Raw genomic sequence first — 24,934 nt, 5'->3', positions numbered from 1 at the left:
AAAAAACGTGCCATTATATGCACAGTGTTCGTGCTTGTTTAAAATTTCATCCCGCACAATAATGTAGTTCTATCCTTTTCTCCAGCAAAACTGAAACTTGAATAAATTAAAGGAGACTGGCTCTTGTCTATGCAAACTTCTTTTTTCAGTGTAGCAGAATGTGAAAGGAATTACGAAACCAGAATAACTGGCTGAAGAGCCCTGTAGAGACCGGTAAAGGAAGAGTTCAGCCACTACCTCCACAGAATGAAAAAACCCACTTAAAAATAAGTGACCATTAACTTCTGTATCAATACTAAATTAGGAACTTGAAATTTGGCGTACCATGGATTAATGAATGCAAAGTGCAGGCAGATATAAAATATACCTAATATTTCAGCAGTTCAGCATTTTTATTACAGTCACTTGACTGTATGCCATTTTTTCAGAGACAGTCCTGGAATCTGTTTAACTTCTCCAAGGGCTCTAGCAACAGAGGCAAGGAACACCATTTCTTCATTTAAAAGCTATCCTGATATAGAAAATTTTGTTACAATAATGTAGAAAAAAAGCCTGTGATCTCTAACCTGTCATTAAAAGTTCACCAAGAGGTCATTTGTCCTTATTTCTTCACCCAGTTGCATGACCTCTTCAACTCCAACTTTGGCATTTGAAACACCCATTCACTATGGTTCAGTGAGTTAATGAAAAATAACCCCAAACAACTGAGACATTTGACATTTGCACCCCAAGTTATCAGAAGGTCATTTTAGTAATTTATAAAACCTACATGAACATACTCTGTCAGATATTCATATCGGATGCGCGGTCTGCAAGTGGAAGAACTTAGGGTTATCTAAAAGTGTCCGCTATCCAATACTTAGATGGTTTCAGTCAACAAACTACCGAAGTGTATTTTACTTGTTGCACCATGACATTCCAATCTCCAACATCTACTACAATGTGACTGAAAACCCAACACATTTCTAATAAATGGTCACTGATGACTTGCTAAGCAGGTTTGCACTGGGAGAATCAGCACGATTCGAGAGTCCGTGCTCTGCTGGGACAAACTGAAGGCACAGGTCACGCTTTCCACAAACATGCTGTTTTAAGTTGTCCTGTAAACTCCATGGATTCAACTTTTGAAGAACATCCTTGTCAAAATAAATGAAATTAAAATTACAATTTAATGCTATTTAAGACTCTGGGACCCAAATATATTATTAGAAGTATGATAGCAACCTTAGCACCTAAGTAGATAAGTGATGATTTTTGCTATCAGGTTGGAATTTAATTTTCAAAATTATAACCTGACTATGGGTTTTTCTGAATTAGATGATTAATAAAGTAATCAGTGTAAATCACTGACCATAAAGACAATTCAGAAACTTATATAGTCTAAAAAATTAGTGAATTTGACAAGAAAAAAAGTTTTAAAGTAATATATCCTGCTAATATTTTTACAGATCAAAAAAGACACTCATTTTACATTGTCTTCAACTATTTTGTGAACTGTTTTACTGACCTGGGTACAAAATGTTTAAAATAACCTTATTTTTATGCTCTGTTTTTCATTAGTTTAAGAAGTCTATACTAATTTTTGTAATGTCCTATTTTAAAATTATTTTTAAATGTTCATATTTTTAATGCTGATAAAACTGGTATGAAAAACTTAGAATCTGAAAATTCTTTTTTTAAAAGGACTGAGACCCATATCCCCTTCTCAACCCGAGTCACTTTGATGACCTCCAACATCCTCTTATACAGTCTGTAACTCAGTATTTCACCTTTGCTAGGGGTCCAGAGATTTGTAAGTATTTGCCTGTATGGGTGCTGAGGCCTGCAAAGACTGAAGTGTTCTCAGATTCAGGCTTCAGTATCGAAGAATCACTGAAACTATAAGAACAACTTACAGAAAAAAAATCACAGTCTTTTCTTTTCTTTTAGAATAAGAGGGAAAACCAATTTACTCTCCCTTTTATCTTTTTTTGTTTTCTTCCTTGTCAATCTCTCTGTTTTGGTCAGGGCAGCCTCTCCTCCTTTTATTCAATAAATGCCTAAAAACTAGGATACATTTTTATTAACCAAAAACCTCCACATACCTTAGCAGACTCAGTGAAAAATCTGTATAGCAAATTCATGCATTAAAAAGGGAGATGATTCCATCTGTCACTCACACTAAGAATATTTTAGAGAGAACAGCAGCATGTAAATGTGCACAGGTCAAGTAAAGATGATTTCCAAGCGTGAAAATTATTATTGTCACTGGCAGCTGTTACACGGGAAGTAATAAGGTCCAGAAGCCTTGCCAGGCACAACCAGTGATAAGAATATCATTACAATCCATCTGCAACCTCCAAGAGACTCAGAATGCCTCTGCAATCTTTTGTTCTAAGCAAAGGTAAAAATCCAAAGTGACAGGTTTCCAAACCAGGACATTGTGAGTGTCACCAGAGTGGTAAGAAACTTTTCACAAACACATGCCCCCCCCACTCCCCAACGGGTTCACAGAAGGAAAAGCAGAGAATACCTTTCAGAACTACAGAATTTCCAGATCACAGGTTTTATAGCAAACTTGTGCTTGCTTTGCCTGCTTATTTACTTGTTTTGTGGGGAAAGGAGTGTTAGGTTTGTAAAAATAAGCGAGTCATAAACAAGTCAAAACAATTATTTTTGTCTGAATACAATGAGTTAACTGAAACCAAAACATTTTGCAGAAATGTATCAATTTCACTGGCTTTGCATGAATCAGTGCTACAGTCTGTGTTGTATTTCACTGAAATTGTTGGTTTCATCCTCCTTCATTTGGGATGTAACAGCCTCCCCCCCAGCTGTGGAAATCCTCACCTGACACTATTTTTCTTACTTTCATGGGCACCTACCACCAAACACCAACCACCAAACAATCTCCTTCCAGTGCTTGGCACCCTCAGAATGAGGAAGGACTATTTGGCTGCCAGGTTTACAAGAAACAAATGATGCATCCACTCAGGATACCTTATGAGCTAGTTTTCAAATTTCTCTTCCACCGAAATGGGGAGGAGTGGTTTTATCCTACTGCATTTGGACTCATTCTGGTCAGCAGCCCTGGTGTTTTCTCAGACGAGCACTGAGAATACAAAAAGGTAGTGTTTCAATGGGTAAATCACCTGATTTCAGCAGGCAAATCACCTGCTGCTGTTTCACTGTGAAAGGTATTAAGTCACTTGTTTAATTAATATGGGTGATTGCTGAGATATCTAAGTGCAGTTGAAGCAGGAAAGAGTTACGTTACTTCTTCTTAGCTTGTCTTAATTGCTTAAAAAGGGTTTAACACCTTTTACTTACTCAATGATGCAGGTGAGCCATGACTCCCATCAAGATACAAGAAAAAAATCAGAAGCCAGAAAGCATCCTGGACCATGTACGTAGAGTCTTTGCTTTCTAGAATGTTACAAAGGTTGCCTCTCTGCACAGGAAGTTGAGCTGGTTGCTAAGACTAAATGAAAATTGAATTAAAATAGAACTTCTTATGTTGACAAAACAAATCTCTGGGGGTTTTGCACTGTTCTTCCATCTAGGAGTTTCTCTTTTGTTTCTTCAATCCAACTTCAGTTATGATTTTAGTAACCTCTTTCCTTTAGCTAATACTTTCCGGTATTTCATTATCTTTCATTTGCCTTTTGCTTACCACCTCTTTCCGGATCTTTGTTCAGCATCACTGCTTCCCTTCCTTTCAGACTCCCCTTGGTTCTCTGCATGCCGCATCTGTGGCAATGACTCCACAGATAATTCCACCTACAAAGAAGGAACATCCACCTCTCTGGGGACAAAATAAACTTCGAACTAGCTTAGCTATGTCTTTAACATGTGCTTCACTGGTCCTTCCACTGTTTATTATTGCAGGACAATATTTCACTGTTCTATATTGCAGGACTGGCTCCCAGCAGTTGGGCTGGGATGAACGTCGGCACTTACTCTCCAACCCCGGTGGGTCAGACAGAGCTGGGAGGTCTTCTTCAGCACTTAACTGTTGGAGAGTCAAGACTAGATGCCGCTCACAGCAGACCATGGTGATATTCCTGAAATACTCCCTACATCTTCTTTTATACTCCAATAGCAGCACCTATGTTAAGAATAACAAGATGAAATGCACACAGTTCTTCCACACAGTTACTTTTTCAGGCTCTTCACTGATACGGACAAGAACTAGAGTTTTCATTTCTATTTATCTAATTTTTTCAAGGATTTATTAGCAACTCAAAGAGCCAAATCTTTCTATACTTGAAACTTGAAGCTCTCCAGAGGAAAAAATGACAACAAACAAGAATGCTGAGTTACCAACCCAGCATGACTGAGCGTACTTTAAACCCTTTTATGACCCACAAGGACTAGAAATGCATGCTTTTCTGCATTTTGTTCCCACTGCAGTTTTTCAGGGGTTGAAGCAAGGGAATATACAGTGTCAGTGTGTTCAGGGATATCCTTTGAAAAATCATGCAAGCTGAACGGGAGAAAACACTGGGAGGTAATCAGTGTGATCAAGTTAACTCTCCAACTCATTAGAACTATAAATCAATGCCTTATGATACAATCTCTATTCCAACTTGGAATTTTGAGTAGTTAATGCTATTTGGAAAGCTTACATTTTGCCATCTCAAGTTGTTTGTGAAACAGCTTCTCCTAAAATAGTGCTCTAGGTGCAGGAAGGAGAAAGATAAAAGCAGATCTACTCTGTCCTCCAAGACAGAATTAGTTTACGAAGGCATCCTTGATCCTGATTTAGCACTGCAGCTCACGCCATTTTACAGAAGATCAATCAGTACAGGCAGAAAGAGCAAGAAAAAAAAGACTAAATATGAGAAGCATATGGTCAAAGACCACTGGAAAGAACTGTCGCTTCTAGATCGTCATGTTGGAGACATCTGGAACCCAAAACGCTCTTTCACAGCAAACTCCAAATAGCGCATATTCAGAAGAATGCATGGAAGATAGAGGTAAGTCAGCAAAAAAACAAAGCTAGAAGCAAAATATTTGATTATCCTCGGGATTTGTGTGGAATTAAATTTTATGATCAACTTTCAAGATTTCCCCATACAGAATTCAAGTAGACTGACCTTCTTTCTGTCCTAACTCTTGTCATTTCCTGCTACTTATCATTAAATAGCAGTATCCTTGGCATCACTTAAAGAGATTTCCTACTTCTTTCCACACACGCAAGAAGAGAACAAACAGTTTCTTCTGGGTTTAGTGACAATTAAATGATGTGGTCAGTTGTACGGTGGCACATGCTTAAGTAGAAGTGTGTGACTGCTGTTCCCTTGGCGTTTGGAGCAGTCTCATTTGCTTCATGCTTATCTTTGAAAGCAGGAACATCTTAAAATAAAATCTCAGTGCAGCCAGTAGGGAACTAGCTGGCAACGCATACTTTAAATATGCTCTGGTTCTGCAAACATCTTGTGAGCCAGATTGCTCTTACTGAAGAGGACTATTTAGGTTCGTAAAGTCAGGTGTAATGTCAAGTGCTCAAACACATGAAAACTTACATCAAACGCATGAAACTTACATCAAACACCAGCACAGACTGTCTTAAGTACAGTGTCTGTGTGTGTTCACCTATGGGTGGGGTAGTGGTTGATGTTTTTGGTTTTTAGTCATCAGCCAAGAAGTTAGGAGTTTGAGGGAAAGCAACAGTGGCCCAGGCCCCAGCCCCTGCAACACACTGTAGAATAAATGTGTCTCAACAGTCGGGGGGAATTATCTTAAGCTGCTTCCTTTCCATTGAGTCCTGGCAGAAGGGCAGGCAGAGAAAGAAGAAATGCATGTGCTCACAGAGCTTCACAGCAAGGAGATTCTCACTGCAGAGCAGAGTACGGAATTGAAAGGAAACAGAAGTTAGTCTTCAGTTAAGAGAGCATGAATCTGTGACCTGCTGGCTTACATGTCTGCAAAATGAATGCAAAACAAGTCCCCATGTTGAAAGAAAGTCTACCTACAAGCAATGCACTTAAAATGGTTTAACTCTTCATTTTTATTTTAAAAACTGAGCAATTTTAAATAAACTTGAAGATGCCAATCTAAGCCTTCAAGCTGGTTAAACTTAGAGAACTAATTACATGATTTAATAGCCCCTTCTGCATTTTAGAAATAATTATTTATGTTTATGCGCTTTCTTGTATTGAACTCTCCAAACCTCCCACTACTCTGCTCACTCTGCTGCACAAGTCCAGAGAAACTGATACAGTCCTTCTGATCTTATTTCTAGTTATTATTCCCGCTCATCCCATCTTTTACTTCTTACACAAATAATCCTATTATCAATTTGCAGCATCTGCATGACCAGAACGATCAGGTCCTGTTTGAATGTCATACACCTTGAGAGCACTCAACAAACCAAAGCGCAGTGGTGATCAGCCTATTACGCAGTTATACTACTCCAGGATCTATACCAGCTCCCATTACGTTTGCAAATGAGATTTTGACTGCTTTGACTTACAACGCAGGGCAAGTAAGTGCACGCTAATGGTGGAAAATATACTGCACATATAGCAGCACCACAGCAGCAAACACACACAATATCAAATAATAATCACACAATTTGTCACTGATCCTGTCACTTGTACACGTACTTCTGTTTAGCAGAACTACCCGTGTTCCACGCAGAGCCACCTGCCCAGCACAGCCCCATTTCGTGTTGTACGGTATGACTGCTCCCCATGCACAGAGGTGGAGCGGTGCTCCATGCGCTGCTTCTCCAAACCAACAACAGGGACCGGCGAAGGGGAATTCCCAATGACAGCATTTTTATTTCTCCCCAGCAAAGGGTCAGAGCACAACAAAGGTGCTCCATATAAAGGGTCAGTGGAGTACTGTGGAACTCCCAAGAAAAAGAGACGCTCTTGTCTTGCTGGAGAAGTTGCTAAGTCAGGACAGGACCACTTGACACTTTGTGCCGCTGCACGTGATTAGGTATCTCAGACTTAAAACAGCCAGATTTTCTGTTAAGCATTGGGACTAGCAAGAATCAGGTTGCATATGTTGATGTTAATTTTACAACTGCAATACCGAGAGATGTGAATGCTCAGATTGGGAACCTCTTCCTTCCTCGTTCTGTCAGAGCTGGATTTGCTAACCTTCTGGTAATAATGCCAAGCACATCCTCTGCGACCACTTCTTGGAAAAAGAATGTACGTACCATTTGTATTTATTCGTGAAGACTCTCATCATCAAGGTGATATGAATAATCCTGTATGTTGGACAAAGTAGCCACACACGAATACATATTTACATATATCATGTACCCAAAAACATAGCTTGGATTTTGTCCTATACAGTCCTTTATAAATTAAAAGTATCAGCCGAGGAGAGAAGATTATATTTACAGTCACATTTTAAAGACAGCTACTACTTTGTGCACTTCATCAACTACTTTAAATATCTTCTATAAAAGCAGTGAGAAGTATTGGCCATCCTTCGTAATGAGGAACATACTTGTTATGCTCAAGTCACACAGGGAAAGCAACAGCCCTCAGAGAAGGGTTTGGCTGTCCTGAATTCACCTTTCTAGAAAAACTGTCTTTTGGCTATGGGACGCAGACTTTTAATGGGCAAATCAAAAACAACTGAAAGTTAAAATTTAACAAAGTTATGTACTTTAAGAAAAAATAAATCATATAATGTGGTAAATCCCTCTTCCCCATAGGGGAAAAAAAAAATCCTGTCTCCCGCAGGAGTCAATGACAGCTCAAGACTTGACCACAGCAGGCTGTCAGCCTGCCGAAGAGGGATGAAAAACCGCTGTAAACACCCTGTGGCCACTTCTGTCGGTCAGGATTTTGATGCAGGCGTCAAGACCCGTTTGCAAGCAGCGGGTGCACGTTTGGGCCCGCAGACGTTTTCTCACGCAGGGACAAACCTCCCGGACCACTACACGAGTTTCACGCCGGAGGGGTTCCACCGCTGGACGCACCTCAAAGGCACCGTCCGCTGCCCCCCGCTCTGCCGTGAAAGCCCCGCGCGTGCCCTGGGGCTGAAGAGAGACACGAAAGGATGATGAAGAGATGTGCCCCCCCTTAACCCCCGGTCCTGAGGCCTTTCTGTTCCCGGAGGCAAGAGGGGCTGGAGCGGGCCCGGGTGCGTTAGCCCATCCTGGGGCTCTGGTGCGAGGCTCAGCGGACACAAGCGGGAGAGCCTGCGCAGCGGCTGGGGCTTGGGAAAAGTTGAGGGGAAGAAGGGGAAAATAAATAAATAAATAAATAAATAGTCTCCTCCTGAAGGCGGACACATGTGGCGCAATCCGCTTCCCTGCGGCGGCGGGCGGCCCGCCCGCCTCGCCAGCCCCGGTGCTCGCTCGGCGCTGCCTCCCGCCCGGCCCCCGCCCCTCAGCGCCCCGCCGCCCGCCCTCAGGGCCCCGCCGCCGCCACCCGCCGGCCCGCCCGGAGCATGCCCCCGCTCCTCCGAGCGGCCCAGCACCGCTGCGGGGCGGCGGAGCGCCCGCGGCCCGGCCCGGCCCCGCACGCCGCCCCCGCTCACCTGCCGCCCCCGGCGCGGCGCGGCGCGGCCCTGCTCACCTCATGGCCCAGCTCCGCGGGCACCGCCCGCTCCCCCAGCGCCCGGCCGGGAGCGCAGCGGCGGCGGCGCCTCCTCCCGTCCCCGCGGCGCTGCCCGGCCCCGGGGAGACGCCTGGCGGCGGGGCGGCAGCGGGCGGGGCGGAGGAGGGCCGGGCCGAGAGGCGGGCGGGCCGCGTCCCGTCCCGTCCCCTCCCCGCCGCTCCGCTCCGCTCCGCTCCGTCGGGGCCGCGGCCGGCGGGGAGCGGGGCTTGGGGGCCGCTGGGAAGGGCCGGGCCGGGCCGGGCCGGGCCGAGGGGAGCGCGGAGGCGGGCCGGGCGGGGTGCTGCTCCGCCGCGGCTGCCCGAGGGCTTGCTCTGCAGCGACGCTGCCGGGAAACTTGTTAAAAGCGAAGTGTAAGTGTCCCGGCCCGCGGCTTTCCGACCGCCGACATTGCCGCGGCTGTGGCCGTACGGAGTTGTCTGTAGATGTAAGGATCCACGCAAAGCCCCTCACCTGCACTGGTGGTAGTTAATTACTTCCAAGGAAGACACCTCACAGCGTTAAGAACTGCCTGTACAGATACCGATTTTGCTTCGTTATCTTGGGGTTTTGTTGCAGACTTGCACCCTGCCAGGCTGAGGGGCACAGGAAGAAGGCGTGTGCACATCGCCAGCTGGCATTTCCCCTGGAGCCACTTGTGGCCGTTATTTCTTGTCCTGTCACGGGTCATCCTTGTGGAGACGCCTGCACCTTCTCCAGAATCACCATTTCAGTGCTGGAAAACCATCAGCAGATCCAGCTGAGCCTTCTCTTCTCCAGGCTGAACACACCCAGTTCCTTCAGTCTTGCTTCCTATGGCAAGTTCTCCACATTCAAGCATCTCTGTGGCCCTCCCTGGGACCCCCTCCAATTTTTGAGTGTCTCTCTTGAGCTGGGGAAGACCGCAGCTGGGCTCAGTCCTCCAGGCGTGGACCAACAAGTGCCAAATAGAGTGGAATAATGGCATCCCTTGATCTGTTGCCTATGCTTTTGCTGACACAAGCTGGGACACAGTTTGCCTTCACGGCTGCAAGGGGCACTGCTGCCCAGCTTGCAGGCCACCAGGCCCCCCAAACCTGTTTCAGCAGCACCACACCCCAGCCAAAGTCCAGCCTCATCTAGGGCCCTGCTCTTAGAGAAGGTTGGACCAGATGACCAGGGATCCAGAGATCCCTTCCAACCTAGCTAGACTTTTCAGTGATCCAGTGATTCAGTGGGTTGTGTTTTGGGGAACTGTAGAGAACTTGAGTATTATGTCAACTCAGTTTGAAACAAATGTATTTGATTAATTGCCATTAATTAAAATGTGTCGTGGTTTGAGCCCAGCTGGCAACTAAGCAACACACAGCCACTCGCTCACTCCCCCCCTGCCCCAGCGGGATGGGGGAGAGAATCGGGAAAGTAAAAGTGAGAAAGCTCGTGGGTTGAGACAAGAACAGTTTAATAAGTGAAATGAAGCAAAACAAAATAATAATAATAACAACAAAACCAGTAATGAAATGGAAAACAACAACAACAAACAAGAAAGGCAAGTGATGCAAACAAAAACAACTGCTCACCACCCTCCGACTGATGCCCAGCCCAAGCAGCGGTCCCCCAGCCAGCTTTCCCCCTAGTTTATATGCTGAGCATGACACCATATGGTATGGAATATCCCTTTGGTCAGTTGGGGTCAGCTGTCCCGGCTGTGTCCCCTCCCAACGTATTGTGCACCCCCAGCTTACTCGCTGGTGGGGTGGTGTGAGAAGCGGAAAAGGCCTTGACTCTGTGTAAGCACTGCTCAGCAGTAACTAAAACATCCCTGTGTATCAATGCTGTTTCCAGCACAAATCCAAAACACAGCCCCATACTAGCTACTATGAAGAAAAGTAACTCTATCCCAGCCAAAACCAGCACAAAATGGTAATGGTTGGCCTGCTGGTATTTGCCCATTAAATAATCTTTCAGATGTACTCTGCAACCCATCATACATATGAGTACTTTCCAACATGATCATCCTCAAAAAAAACATGTTTCAAGTAGATATAATTTCAATTGCCAAAGCATGATTGGTTCACGATTCCTATTGAGTCAAATTCCACTGTTAGGTCATTTTTAACAGTATGTGTTGTCTCAACAGTGGCTGCAAGACCCAGCTAGGACTCTGATAGATAAAAATAATCTTTCTGGGGCAGTTTCAAGCATTATTGCATCAGCCTCTCAGACAGACTTTTTGCCAGAAATCATGAACCTCATGGCAGTCAGCAGCATGGGATATGCCACTACCATGGCTGCTACTGTTCGCTGTCAAGTTTATTAGCTTAAACTGCCAGTGACAATATTTGTATGTTAATGTTATCATATGTTAATACCCAAGGCCTGGGCAACTTGAGAGGGCCAAATGTTCATGGTGGGTCTGAGGAGGAGGACTGAGGTGACATAAGGCAGTTTGTAACTACAGCAATGCTGCAATAAAGCAGCATCACAGCTAGACCACTGAAATGTACTCCAGGCCATGCCTACCTTCTGGTATGTACCAGTAAAGCAACCCTAGCAGCAAGAAACCACACTGAAATAGTTTCACTATTTCAGTATGATAGATACTGTCCTATTGGTCTAAAGGTGTCTCCTGCAGGAGGGCAGGACAAGAATCATCATGGCTTTGTGAACACCACAGAGCTGTTGCTGTGTACTGCTCTTGTTAAAGTAATACAGCTTCTGTGGGTTCCCAAGGCTGTAGACATTAAAGATGGATAAGGTGAGGTTCGTGTTTAACACATGCATACAAGCAAGCAAGCAAACACTTTCATGGGCATATTCTTTTTATCCGTTCTCTCCCCAGCTCTTTTAAACACTTGATTTCTGCCAGCAGCAAACCAGCCATGAATTTTAGTCTCAACAAAATACTCACAGTCTGTCAGTGTGCAGTTGAGAAATGTGGAATGTCCAGTTTGGTCCATCAGTATCAAGAGGATTCCCAAACTGGATGAGGGCCAGGCAGTAAGTCTCAATGCCTTTCCCACTTCTCAAGCAGGTGTTGAAGTAAACATGGAGCTAAGCTGCTGAGCTGGTTGTTGGAGCAATGCTTCGGCTTTTTGCAGAGAAATCAATAGATGGAAACTACGTGGATACAGTCATATTGTAACCAGCTGCTTTTGGTAAAAACACACAAAGACAAGAAGCCTCACTGTGCACACATGCCACTATCTGAGGGTTTTACTGACAGGTACCCAGCCTGGGCGTGACTAGAAGAGGTACCAGCTCAACTCCTCCGTGCTACAAGTGGTCCTTTGGATACAGTTCAATGCCAAAATGAACTTTGGGTCCAGTTTCTGATGGTTCTGGGAGAAAGCGCCCAGAAGCCTGCATCCTGGGTCCAGCACACAAATGTGTTAAGAGCTGCTTATCAAGTTGCTTATCATCTAAAAAGATGGTTGTATTTTTCCTCCAATCGCATTTGAAGGACAGGCTGAAACAGTTCTGCTGAACTTTCTGGAATGGTTCAGCCCAGGACTGAGACATGGCATGGAAACACTCAGCAGCTGCAGTTAGAAAGCCCTGAAACTCACAATGCTCAGAGACGTTGTGGATGCCCTATCATTGGAAGTGTTCAAGGTCGGGTTGGACAGGGCTTTGAGCAACCTGATCTAGTGAAAGATGTCCCTGTCCACGGCAGGGGGGTTGGACTAGATGATCTTTAAAGGCCCGTTCCAACCCAAATGATTCTGTGATTCTATGATCTTAGCGTGGACTACGTTGGGTGACCCTATGCGTTAGCTCCTCATGTTATGAGGAGATTTTGCAAAAGGTTGACACCTTTCGGATTTATCTGAGGAGGGAAGTCCAGACGGGTGTCACTAGTGCAGGGTGTGCAACGTGCAATAGGTGACATCAGGGTCTTTCTACGTGTCTCCACAGCCGATTGCTGTGGCCTGTCCTGCCCTCTAGTGCCTGCAGCGCCGCCTCCCTCTGTCCCCTCTGCTCCCCCCTGCGCACACGCATACTCAAGGGATGCTGCTGTGGTTCTGAGCAGGGAGTGGGAGCTGCAAACCCCCAGGTCTCCCCCGTGCCACTGTGGGTGCAGAGCTGGCCACCCTGCGGCCTTACCTGCCTGCCGGGGCCACCTGCTGTTGGGGACACAGACCAGAGAAAGGGGAGTTGGAGGGGATATCGTGCTCACACCCAGGCTCAGCTGCAGTGGCTCCCCCAGGCATCTGCGTGCCAGCCCCTGAGCCACCCTGCCAGCGGCAAGGCCTGTGCACACAGGCTGCGGGTCTGCCAGCATCACCCCAAAAAGGTGACAGCTACACCATTACCCCGTATCCCTCTTCCCCTCCTTACTGGTGCTCATAGTTTTCTGCTTCTCCAGTGACCAACAGGATGCGAGGGGTCCCCTCCTCTGCCAACCTGCCCGTGTCTGGGGCTGAATTCAAGTACAGGGCCATTAATGGAAAACTGCCAGTGCAGTGTAAAGCTTCATGGCTGTATGGCCCCATAAAAGCATAACCTGCTACAGCAAACTCTACCACAATACACAATGCTTGAGTTGTATCTATACATTCTAATGAAGAAAAAATGCAGGGCATAGAATTCATTATTTTTTAATAATAATTTAAGAATACATAATATTGCCACAACCTATTTAAACAGAATAATTCAACACTTCAAGTAAATTTTCTAACAATCAAACACAAAGCAGGAGTGACAAAAATGAAAATACTCCAGGTGATCACCTTCCTCTTGTAACATTCCAAAACCGAATGTTCAAGTCAGCTTTTGTTTGAATCTTTTCAGGAATGATCCACGGCAGTCCTCTAGGTTATGCTAAGTCTCCTGTAAATACAGGACAAAACAATCATTCAGTAATGAGGAATCCTTAAAACTGACATACAGTCTTCCAAAAATGAGGTGAAACATTTACAATTCTCATGAATCATGTCACGAAGTGTTTTTATTTCTCTAGATAAAATTAGCCTGAAGTTATTTACCTGATTTACCTGAAGTCATGACAGGAGTCTCTATCATCATGGTTAAAAAAAAAAAAAGCGCAAAAATCTTGGTCCGACTGAAATTGAGGTAAACCTCCCACTGACTTCAATGCCTAAGCCAGAGTTTCATTTCAAGCCTTCAATTCCAGTCATATGCATAAAAATAAATTCTTCTTAGAAACTTATAGACAGATGCAGAGAGCACCGACTACCTTAATTTCATACATGCAACACATTTTGCTGGATGCTTTGTGGAATCAATCATAAATGAAAAAACAAGCACACTTTGTTGAAATACTGTCCACTTAGCAAACAGAGGAGGAGTTTACAGGGGAATATTCCAGCTTTGCAAAGTGTGTGTCTATAATCCATGGTATATGACTCCAGACACTCAGTTTTAACACATTCATATTATGTCAAACCACTGAGTGGATTTGTTGGTGGTTACCATCTCATTACTTTTGATTTTCAACTAGCTAGAGACACCTTCCAAGGGAGCTTTTCCATGTAAGCAATAGCTGCCCTGATTATCACTGGACGTCCTAGCCCAGGATGGTGGGAAGGCAGGGTCTGCCTTTGAAGCCACAAGTATAAGTGGTCCAGTGAAAAGTCTGGACATCCCTTTTGAGGGTATGAAATGTGGAGCAGGTACTTGTCTCTTCAGGTGTCATTCCTGACATCCCACTCTCAGACTGGGATCTGGCCTGCTGGGTTAGCACACATCTCCTCTGACCTGCAGAGAGGAGGTAGCACAAAGCAGTCTGGACAAGGTGGGACTTTTTTCACAGGCACAGCTAGCAAGGAAACAGTGTTGCTGCAATGGAGCGCAGATGTACTTTTATGAGGGGGAATGCCTCACTTGTAGACTTGGCCTGTGAACAGACAGATACACATGGTAGCGCAGGCGCATTTTGTCGGTCATGTCTGGTTCCGTTTCCAGTGAACCAGCAGGAAAGGACAATTACAAAGAAAACTGAGGCTGGACTTAACATGTGGCTCCAGCCCCTCAACCAGTGCTCTGGGAGTCAGGAGGCTGAGGAGAATTTTGCTCTGGCAGAAGTTCCCAGTGGCAGATAACTCTTTGAACCCAAAGAGCTTCAGGAACAGGAGTGAAAAGAAATTTATCTAAGTACCATAGCAGCTACCTTTCAAAATAGGGAAAGTAAGGAAAATTTTGTTATGAGAACGTTATCAAAGTACTTGCAAAGTTTATTAGGATGCTCTCAATGTCCTTCTCATGATCTTCTAGCACGGGGTGTGGGACAGCATTACTTTTCAACTGTAAACATCCCAGGTTTTTGATGGATTTGATTGCGCAGAAGGGGATAGAGTTTAACTGCCATTCATTGCACTAGTAACCTCTCTCTTGATCCTTACAGCCTGAAATCAGCAATGTCAGCATATGGAAAACATGCTTTAATGCTTTACTGTTGCTTAGGTTCATCCTTCAGCATGGCTAGGGCACAATACTTGTAAATAGATAGGAATTTGTTTCTTCTTGCAGCTAAGCCATTCACCTCCATTTACTTGATGACTTGCCTGCTTGTTACTCCGTTGCCAAATCTTCTGTTCCTGCTTGATCTGATTCTTCTAACTGGAAAGAGATGTGACGTGAAGGCTGTTCCTCAGCAACAGGTTGGTCAGTCTCTTCTTTCTCTGCGACCGAGTGGTCAGCAGTGTCTGTCTCACTGGCCACCTGGGGAGCTGCATCTGTTGGCCTGTGCTCTTCAGTAGGTGCCTTTCTCTGATCAGACAGAGGTTTATGGCTAAATGCATCTAAGCGTTTTTCAACCACTGTACAAATCAAGGCTGAAACAGAGAAAGCCACCATTAACAAACATGGAGGAAAAAACCTATACTTTGTTTTATATATTACTGACCTATAACTTCTTAAACAGGGAAAAAACCCCATAATAATGCTAAAAATGAAAGAATACTTGAATGAGAAAAACCATCCCTGCTGCTGTAGCCTAGTTCCAGCCAAATGAGTGGTTTACACTGAAAGCAGTGATTTGAAAGGGTTCATCTGGATTGTTTTGTTGATTTCCTCACTGTTTTTCCTCACTTCTGGAGTGAGTCACCCCACCACGAACACGGACTTGCCAGGTTGCACACAGCATGATGGCTTTGGCAGTGAGAAATACTGGAACTATGGTAGTCATTAAAAGATTCTATTTTTCCAAAAAGCAGCTGTAAAGCACCTATTCTTTATTACTTTTGCTGTTTAGCCTTCGTAAATTTTTCTAAATATTATAGCCCTTCCAAACCAAAGAACATAAACAAAAAAAAATCAACACTCACTTCGATTTACAACATTTAAATATGAAAAATAGAGGCCAACAATGAAGGAAGCAAGGTTTAACACAGAAAATAGGACAATGTACAGTTACTAAAAAGAGCTTCATTGTTAATTCATGGGTTGACTTTAGCAAGTAAAAGAAGGAATGGTCATCTCTGAGAGGAGATAGCCGCCTTATACTCTGGGTGCTTCCCTTGTAGTTCACAGCTATTTTATTGGACAGTGACAAAATAAATTCTTTAAGTAGCGTCTTCATTCAAATAGTTTAAAAATGGATCGACAGAAATTTTTCCTATGCTTCTGCATAAGGGGGGGAAGAAGCCACAAACTATTTCAGCCGAGGTTGTGTCTGCCTCTACAAAACTTGGAGAATCTAATTTGCACTTCCTTTTGCAGAGATGATGTTTACTCAACAGTGGGTGATTTGGTGTAAGTCAGGAAATACAGAGGGTAAATAGCAAAACAGGGGCTGCTGGTATTACTTATTGGCCTGCTCCAGCTGCCCTGTGTATCTTAGAACTGGTGCAAGACCATGATACCCTGTTAAAAAAATTAAACAGAAAGATTTAACAGGAATATGATAGACATTCTATAGATAGTGTATCCTGCAGCAACATTCTCCTTGGAACGTTTATTCAGTAGTCACATACAATACTTCTTTCTTAAAAGGAGAGAAAATTCTCTCCCTTCTGAAGAGCTACATGAAGAAGTGATCCTTCAGTGTACATACCGGCACGTATATCATAGGATAAAATACCTAACAAGGAACCAGCTGTAATTATCCAAATTATACCCTGACAAAGGATCCTGGTTAAACTGAAAATAAAACCAAAGGAAGCAAACACAATTGTAATTCAAACCCAAAATCACAGCAGGAGGAAAACCATAGGAATGAAAGATGCAACGCAAGTATAAAAAGTGGTTTGATCTAGGACCACCATGGTGGACACGCCTTCATCATAATTTTGTGTTTCTACACAAGATAGAGTTTACATTGTTCAGGTATTTCAACTACAGCCTCTGAAGACTGACTGATGAAAGAACCTGAACAATTAGCTTGAACTAGCCCAAAAGACAACTGATATTTTAATCTATTTCAAAAGCAAGGCCATGATTATTGACTGCTGAGGAGGTAAGCCCTTGTGCTGATGAAAAGTGTTGTTCACCTGACTTCTCAGTCAACCGTGGCCTATGATTATCCCTCTCTTCTCCTTTCATAGAGGATGAACATATTACTCCATAGCTCAGGGAGCTTACAAAAACGAGTTAAGAGATTTTCGTGGTGTACACGTGGCTGTAGACAAGATGGGCTTTTCTGTCCCCACTGGCACAATCAGGCACAGTGCAGAGAACAGCACAGCAATGATGGCTGTGTAACATAGGAGAAATAAAAGCTTTATAGCAGAGAAAATAATTGGTGCTCTTTAACCATTCTGCTCCTGCCAAATATATTGCATCTCCCAGCATCAACACATCTCTAACAGTATGAAGCCATCAGAGAGAGGGTAGTGCTGCATGACTGCCACTTCCATTATTTCAGCTGAAAATCAATTACTTAGACGTATGTAGTAGTAGTTTTTCAACATTAAAAATGTTTTAATATAGTAAAAAAAAAAACCAAACACAAAAAGCCACGGAGTTCTTGCTAAAATGACACCTGCTACCTTAATCCACAATGACCCTGTAAACGTGATATTTGTTCTGACTGGGGAAAAAATAGTCAAGAACATCAAGCAGCCCAGATTACATTCCAGGATTTGCTAACTTACAGTCAAGCATTGTCCTCCCCAGAACCTTCCTCTCTAGTGTTTCTTCCACTTCTGTCATCAGCCATGGAAGGAATTCTGTCTCAATATCTGTAAGCATTTAGCAAGAAGAAAGGAAGAAAAAATGTCTTTTTATTAAGGATGAGTGACAGGATCTTGGGGCTGTTTTTCATTTGCTATGATCATTAAGGGATGAACATCCTTGCCAAAAGACACTTGCTTTGCAAGAGCCAGATGAAATCTCTCAGGTATTCTTGGGTTTCTTATCTCCTGCCTCTCTTATTGAGGTTCCTCATTGTTATGGACCCAGACCAGAGTCCTCCCAACTGCAGTGATTTTCAAAGGGGTGTGGCACCCTTGAAGGGCTAGCACAGATGAGATACACAGTAATGTTCTAGTGAGATGAAAATAACTATCCTGAACAAGTCAGGAGAATAACATTTCCTGCCTTGCTTTCCAAAACTGGCTGGCTTCTGGTGTGCTGAAAGCATTTGTTCCCTCTGACTAAAGAGCTCTTGCTTACCCATGTAGTTCTCAAATCATGCTCTTTGTATGCTGTGGTCCCAAAGCCTGCCTTGTTTCCAAAATACACTCAGTTTCTGCATTTGACCCATGACTCGTTCTGGAGTGTATTCCCATTCCCACACCTGTGCGGAGCCTGGGGAAGTGGGGTGCAGCAAGTTAACCCATAAGAAACCCATAAGATTCTAAAAGCTTGGAAGTCACTGATGTACAACTCCAAAATTCTTTTCAGGGCCTAATTATAATTGATTAGTTTCTCCATTGCTCTGATAATCATTAACAAAGATTCAGAATGACATACAGATTTCTTTACTTGTCCTATCAAAATACATTCACTTCAATTTGGAACTCACTCTCTGTGCTCTACCAATCCTAACCACCCATTTATTTCTCTCCAATTCAAAAGCAGCTCTTCTCATTGTAACACTGTCAGCTCTTGCTTATTCTTGATTACTTGTATAGATGACCAATAATATTTGTTTTAAAAATTTGAGTTTGGAAACTATCTCTTCAGCCACAATGTAAATGAATAGAGTCTTGTGACATTATTGTAAATCATAGGACAAAAAGCTGTGTTTTATAGTTGTTTTGAGCTTTATATTACTCAGTTCACTTATTAAAAAAAAAATAGTAAAACCACAAACCTCTTTCTATAGGGTCATAAAAAAAGCCACTCTCACGAAGATTGTTGAAGACCGAGGGAATGAGATCAGCCAGGTAATGCTGAGCAAATGCCCGAGCTGCAATTTTCTCTGTGGTCTCTTTCTGTTTCTGCAGCATTTGCATGTGCTGGAGTCTGCGACGTTCCTGTCAAGACAATATTGCATGTAAAATTTTCAGGCCTTTAGCCGTTACTCATTTGATCTAGACTTTGAAGAATGATCACAGCATGAGAGTCATAAATAGCAAAGATAATCAAGAGTACTGATACTTATGGCCTCTAACTTTCACAGTAACTTCTCATGTGAACAAGTGCTTGAAAGCAAGCTTGTGCTCAATCTATGGAGTACTAAAATCAACAGGGACTAGTGGGAAACACATTCCTTTGGCATACCTTTTCTGATTTTAGCAAGTCTGTAAAATAAGGGCCTTGTAGCTGGCCAAATGAAACCCTTCTCTGATACCTTAGTATGCATTGATCTCATGACTCTTTGCTTTATTACTGCAGATAAAGCTGATCGTTGGCCTTGGAATAAGATGAAGTTGGGTCAGGATTTCCTGAACTTTTCATCTTTCCAATTTTATATCCTATTTGATGTAATTAAAGCTTAAAACTCAAATTGGTCCAGGAAAACACGGAAAAAACCCAAAATATATAAGGCTGATGAATAGCAAGTAATTAAGATTTGCCCTTTCTATTTACTAGATAGTAATGATATAGCTTAATACTTGGAGATCTTGGGAGGTATGTGTGCAGATACGTAGTTGCATGCATTGAGTGTGAAAGACTAGGAGGTGTCACTCTTACTTTCAAGTGCTGTGACTATTCATTTAGCAGTTATTACAATGCAAAGGCTTGAGTAACAGGTGCACCAGGTACAAAGGGTACTGTTGGGCTTGGCCTCTCGATCAGGTGTCCGAGTACACCAAGTCACTGGAGCACAACTGCTCCAAATGAACACAAAAGCATGGTGCTGGTGAATGAAAGCAAATGGCAGAGTGCAGCTGTATGGCACCAAAATGCTTTGAGGAATATCAAACTTGACAATACCCTTTTGGGCACATCCAGCTTATTTCACAGCCTGTCCTTTAATACTGGAAATGGTTTTCTCTCTTCTGATGAGCATTTAGACAGGCCTGTTCTGCTCTTAGGAAGTCCTACCTTCTCCTCTCTGTATCGCCTGTCCTGCTCTTCCATGCGCTGTACTTCAGCAAGCTCTGCATTACGCAGCTCTGCGTAGGCACGCTGATGTGCCCACAGTTGGGCCAGCTCTTCTTCCTCCATGACTTCCAGCAAAGCTTGCTCAACCGTTTTCCCAATCAACACTTCTAGGATTGGCTTGACTTCAATGTCAAATTCAAACAACTGAGGATGGGAGTCAGTGAAACAGAGATAAATGTCCCTTGATCACAATCAGTCTTAGCATCTTGGCAAGGAGAAAAGGAGAATGAACAAAGCCCTTGTGCTGAAGGCAGACCTGAGAAGTGCAGGTGGGGGCCCAGTGTCAGCTAAGGCAAGAAGCATGAATGCAGCTTGGGGCTAAGCAATGAGTAGGCTGGAGTGACACCACACACCCTACCACAGCCACTGTGGGAGCTGCCAGAGAGAAGCAGAGCACCCACCTGGACCCTGTTTCTGTGTTCCTGCCTTCTCAGGCTGGACACTATTTCTGCAGCAGAGAGCATTTCAGGGGAGAACGTTTCTTAGCTGAAAGCAGCAGAACTAGTGGACATGGAGAAGCACCTTCCTTAATTTTGCACTTAACCTCACAGCAGACTTTGGGGACTTTTTTTTTTTTTGCATGTTCTTTGAGGAGAAGTTCCTTTCTGTTTCTGCCTCAATTTTGCATCAGAAATGTGCTTTCTATGGGCGACATGTTTTGACAGTACTTGCGGACCTGACTTCGCTTCATACCTCTCCTTCTTCTATTTGCGTGGCCACATCTTTTCCCGTTTTAGCTGGTATGAAGAGTGGAGTGGGTGGTCTGTCCAAAAATGCATCTGTTTGACACTCTGTATCAACCTCTATTATCCGGTCACTAATCTCTTCCAAATACAGTTCTAGAAATAAAAGCACAATGAATGGTCTAAGTTGGATTCTTTTTATTTTAACTCTCAACTATTTTTGATGACTCTACAGGGTGAATTATATCCAAAGACTGCAATAAGATGTCTTCTATAAAGTTTTAAAAAAAAGACACCTCAACTTAAAACATACATCAGTCTGCTGCATAGGCCATCTGATGCCACGTTCTCTGTAACGTCTGGTGCACTTCCTAAAAAGGCATTTCACTTAGTGGGCTTCAAAAGTCAGAGTCTAGACCATTTCAGCCCACCTTGCAGAATAAACAATTCTTGGTAGAGTCAATGGGATAGGACAATTTCAAAAAGGGATAATGATTGCCTATCTACTAATGAGTAATAATGAAAACATACATTTTTCTCCACTGTATGCGTCAAACCGGAACACTGGATCTGTTGGGTTTGAAGAATGATATTCTACTTCTGGCCCCACCAGAAGTAGCTTTGAGGTAACCGCACATCTGTAACAACATGTGCTTGATTTGAATTATAACTGTCTCCTGCTACAGAGATAAATAGCCTGGCTCAGATAATAAGGTCTGTGCAGTACTTAAAATCTCACTAGGATATGAGACCAAGACTTCCATACTAGATAGCCTCCTTCTGTGTCCAACAGTATTCAGATGGTGAAAAGCCGCTCTGTGCACTGGAGGTGGTGTCGGAGGTTCAGTGGGGCTAGGGCAGAGGAAATGTTCAGAAGCCAAAGATCATGTCTGATTAGCATGTAACACAGCTGTTTTCCCAGTTTGTAAGTCAGTCCAATCTGAAATTATTTTCAGAGTGCACAGCAATACCTTACACTCACCTCATGATTACCCCACTGCCAAATTTTGTTTTTCCTACAAATAAAATTGTTTTCCCACAAATAGGGCAGTTTACTATTCTAAATCAGGGTGTGTCCCCCAATTTTTAATAGTAGTTCTTACATGTGACTGGTTTCAAAACCCTCAATTTTAAGCATATACCAAACCTCTGACGATACTGGAAAAGGAAAGAATAAATGAAGAAGTCTTAACTAGTGTTCAAGAATGTACATTGAAAACTGAAAAACAGAGCCTCTGGGAAAATGTCACTAATTAGCCAAGTTTATTAAATATAACTAAAAATAAGGGGTTATAATGGAAAGGATTAGAGAACCTCTGACTCTAGAATTCTATGATTCTAACCTTAACCCTATGTGATTCTACCAACTTCATCATTAATTTAGTAAGTGAATATAAATTAGCAAGTTTTTGTTTTCAGATGAATTTTTTAAAAAAATCAGCTTTTTACCTGTCTGCACATGAATATGCTCTCTGCCTTCCACAGGCTCAGGTGTTCTTGGTTGCATTTGCTCTTTTGCGCGCTTTCTAGCCAGTGCTCTTTTCCGTGCTTCCCTCTGCCTTTGAATCTCAAGGGGATTGGGTTGGGTACTCTGAGCAGGGATGAAGAAGAAAAAAACCCACAAAACAGAATACACTTTGTACTTGGAAATGATACTAATTTCTCCCTACAGAAAAATGAAAGTTATTATTTGATTTTAATGCTACAGATCTAGCATTTCGGATTTACTTTTCTGGGTCCTGACCCTAAATTTTCAGTTACCTTAAAGACTGTAGGGCATGAAACTAATAAGGTATGCTAGCTGCCTACAGGCATATACTAACGGCATCTCACACTAAGATCAATCAGTTGCTATGTGTAAGTGGATATTATATACAGAACTTTGCTTTTGCTCCCCTCGCCAGGGGAGGTTCAGGCTAGATATTAGGAAAAAGTTCTTTACTGAGAGAGTAGTGAAACATTGGAATAGGCTGCCCAGGGAGGTGGTAGAGTCACCCTCCCTGGAGGTATTCAAGGAGCGTGTGGATGTAGCATTGTGGGATGTAGCTTGATGGACATGGTGCTGTGTGGTGTTGGGTGGGTTGGTTTTTGGTGTGTTGTGGCTTGTTGTTGTTGTGTGGTGGTTGTGTTTTTTTGGTTTGTTTGTTTTTTTTTTTTTTAGGTTGGACTTGATGATCTTACAGGTCTTTTCCAACCGTAGTGATTCTGTGATTCTGTGATTCTGTGAAAATGGTGTGTTCTTGCTGACAAGTGAAAGTTTCTAGGTAAAGCTTTAAGAAGGTCAAATGGACTTCAATCCAGTTACATTATCAACAGAATTGTTTGCTAGATAAAAATTATAGGTTCTTTATGGCTGATGAAGCAAAAGAATTCCATACTAACTTTTATATTCAATATTGTGTTTGTGGATTGAAATGAGCATCACTTTCAAACTTCTTAAACAGGACATATGTGAAATTCACTCTAAGAAACAGCTACTGAACAACACAAAGTTATTGCCACAAAGTAGCTTTTAAAAATACATACTGCTTTAAAGTCTTATATGATCAAAGTATCTATATAGAAATATTCTCTGAAAATTAAGTATCACTAAAACATTTACTACTGTCTCAGGATGAATAAAATACTTTTGCCTCCACACAAGCAGCTTTTGCATACAGCTGGACCATCTAGCTCTGCTTCTTTAGCAGGGTAAGCCAAAGTCTACCCCAAGACTTAATTTCCCAAGAGCTGCTATTCTCACTGACAACACCTGTGGGTATGTATGGTGCAGACGATGCAGCGATGACTTGTGTTCAGTATCATTACACTAAAGAAATGGGGGGAAAAATAATCAAGCACTTAATGGGAAAAAAAAATAGAACTACAGAACTTCATGGGAAACTGAGTGCTTTAAAGAAAGGCTGAAAACAGTTGCATGCTAGTTTAACTGGAGAGCTTGTGACTGTGTGAAATATTTTAAGTAAAATTACAACTTCAGCAGTTAAAATTATTAATGATGAACAGTTTTCCTGCCCTACCTCTTGCTTTTCAACAAAGCTGTAGTATGATCTGTATAAAAAACATACCACAGGTATGACTTGAAGGGCGTAAGTGTTGCCACGCACCACTCTCCTGTCATACATGAGGTTGGTGTAACGAACGGGCTCTTTCTCTCTGCAACATCAAGCACAGATAGTTGTGATTACAGAGCTGCAACCCGTATGCTAACGCCTCAACAAGCCAGAAGGACTTTGAAAGGCCAGAGATGCAAGTTCCCCCGAAGGCTTCCCCTCCCCAGGGAAGGGCGGCGAGGGACCTGGGCTGAGGGAGAAGGAGCTAAGGGCGGAGGAGCAGCGGTGCCCGCTCGGGGCGCGTAGGCCGCGGGGCTGGATGGCGCGGCCCGCCGGACACCGGCACTCACGGCTCGGCAGCGTCCGGCGGCGCTCGGTACTTCGGGCGGGCGGGCAGGGCGCGGGGCCGGCTGCAGTAGCTGTAGGGGACGGCGGGGACCGCCGCCACCTGCGGTTCGCGGGCGGGCAGCATGGTGGGGTCCGGCCGGGGCGCGGCGGGCCTGAAGCGCAGCAGCCGGGCGGCTCGGCGAGGGAGCTGTATCGGCCGCCCGCGCCGCGGCAACCGTCTCCAGGGCAACGCGCGAGCGTGGCGAGGGGAGGGCGCTGCGCATGCGCGGGGCGGGAGGGCGGCGGTGGCCGTGAGGCGGTTGTGGCATCGTCGGGTGGCGGTTAGTCCCGTTCCCACTCACGCAGGTTGTCCGGCCAGGAAAGAGCTGAAGCCTGAGGGAGATATAAGGAGGTCGTGCCTGCTCTCAAGGACTGGGGTGCTTAGCGGGAAACAATCACTTTAACTGCTAACGGGTTTGCGCTTGGCAGCCCTGCGGGACACCTCCTGGCCCGAGGTAATGAGGGAGTTTAACCGCGAGGTGTCACCGTCCTTCTTCCGCCTCTGTACAAGCTGCTCAGGGCCTGGAAGGTTTTCAGTTAAACTGACAAGTGTCTTAATCCGATCTGCAGTGCCATTGGGGATGCAAAAATTGGCTGGGGGGGGTCGCAAAAACGTGTCGGATGGTGTGCCGGTGGCTTAAGTACCGGTGTTCTGAAAGGCAGCCGAAACAGCTGCATTCCTAATTTTGTTTTTTCTACACAAGTAGGAAATTTGGATACCGTAAAGGTGGTGTACAATGGGAGATAGGAGAATGAGGTGGGCCCTCAGTACGCCATCCAGTGTCCATAGTGAGCTGCACTCCCTGTCATGACAAATCATGAGGAC

At 43.9% G+C, this 24,934-nt stretch overlaps 1 protein-coding gene across 1 annotated transcript; it reads right to left on the bottom strand.

Annotated features, from left to right (window-relative positions):
- Positions 1-15,062: 15,062 nt before the first annotated feature.
- On the bottom strand, positions 15,063-24,193 carry RSPH3 (radial spoke head 3). The gene is made up of 9 exons (XM_059828270.1): positions 24,072-24,193; positions 23,740-23,824; positions 22,538-22,548; positions 22,118-22,254; positions 20,679-20,824; positions 19,926-20,129; positions 18,748-18,910; positions 17,585-17,671; positions 15,063-15,325 (listed from the first exon to the last, which is right to left on the bottom strand). Exons 1-9 carry the CDS (start codon positions 24,191-24,193, stop codon positions 15,063-15,065), a joined length of 1,218 nt encoding a protein of 405 aa, XP_059684253.1.
- Positions 24,194-24,934: the final 741 nt, after the last annotated feature.

Source organism: Gavia stellata, chromosome 2 (assembly GCF_030936135.1).
Source record: "Gavia stellata isolate bGavSte3 chromosome 2, bGavSte3.hap2, whole genome shotgun sequence".
In the NCBI taxonomy this organism is placed as follows: Eukaryota; Metazoa; Chordata; class Aves; order Gaviiformes; family Gaviidae; genus Gavia; species Gavia stellata.
The sequence above is the reverse complement of the archived record's forward strand: the minus strand, read 5'-3'. Positions and strand labels throughout refer to the sequence as shown.

What these genes read in the sequence shown, in the direction of transcription:
- RSPH3 (XM_059828270.1), bottom strand. Translation starts at nt 24,193, where the DNA reads ATGCTGCCCGCCCGCGAACCGCAGGTGGCGGCGGTCCCCGCCGTCCCC. An exon ending in GCATATTCATGTGCAGACAG is followed by an intron (nt 20,825 to 22,117) that starts GTAAAAAGCTGA and finishes TTTTATTTCTAG; the next exon opens with AACTGTATTTGGAAGAGATT. An exon ending in GGGGAGGACAATGCTTGACT is followed by an intron (nt 15,326 to 17,584) that starts GTAAGTTAGCAA and finishes TCTCTGTTTCAG; the next exon opens with CCTTGATTTGTACAGTGGTT.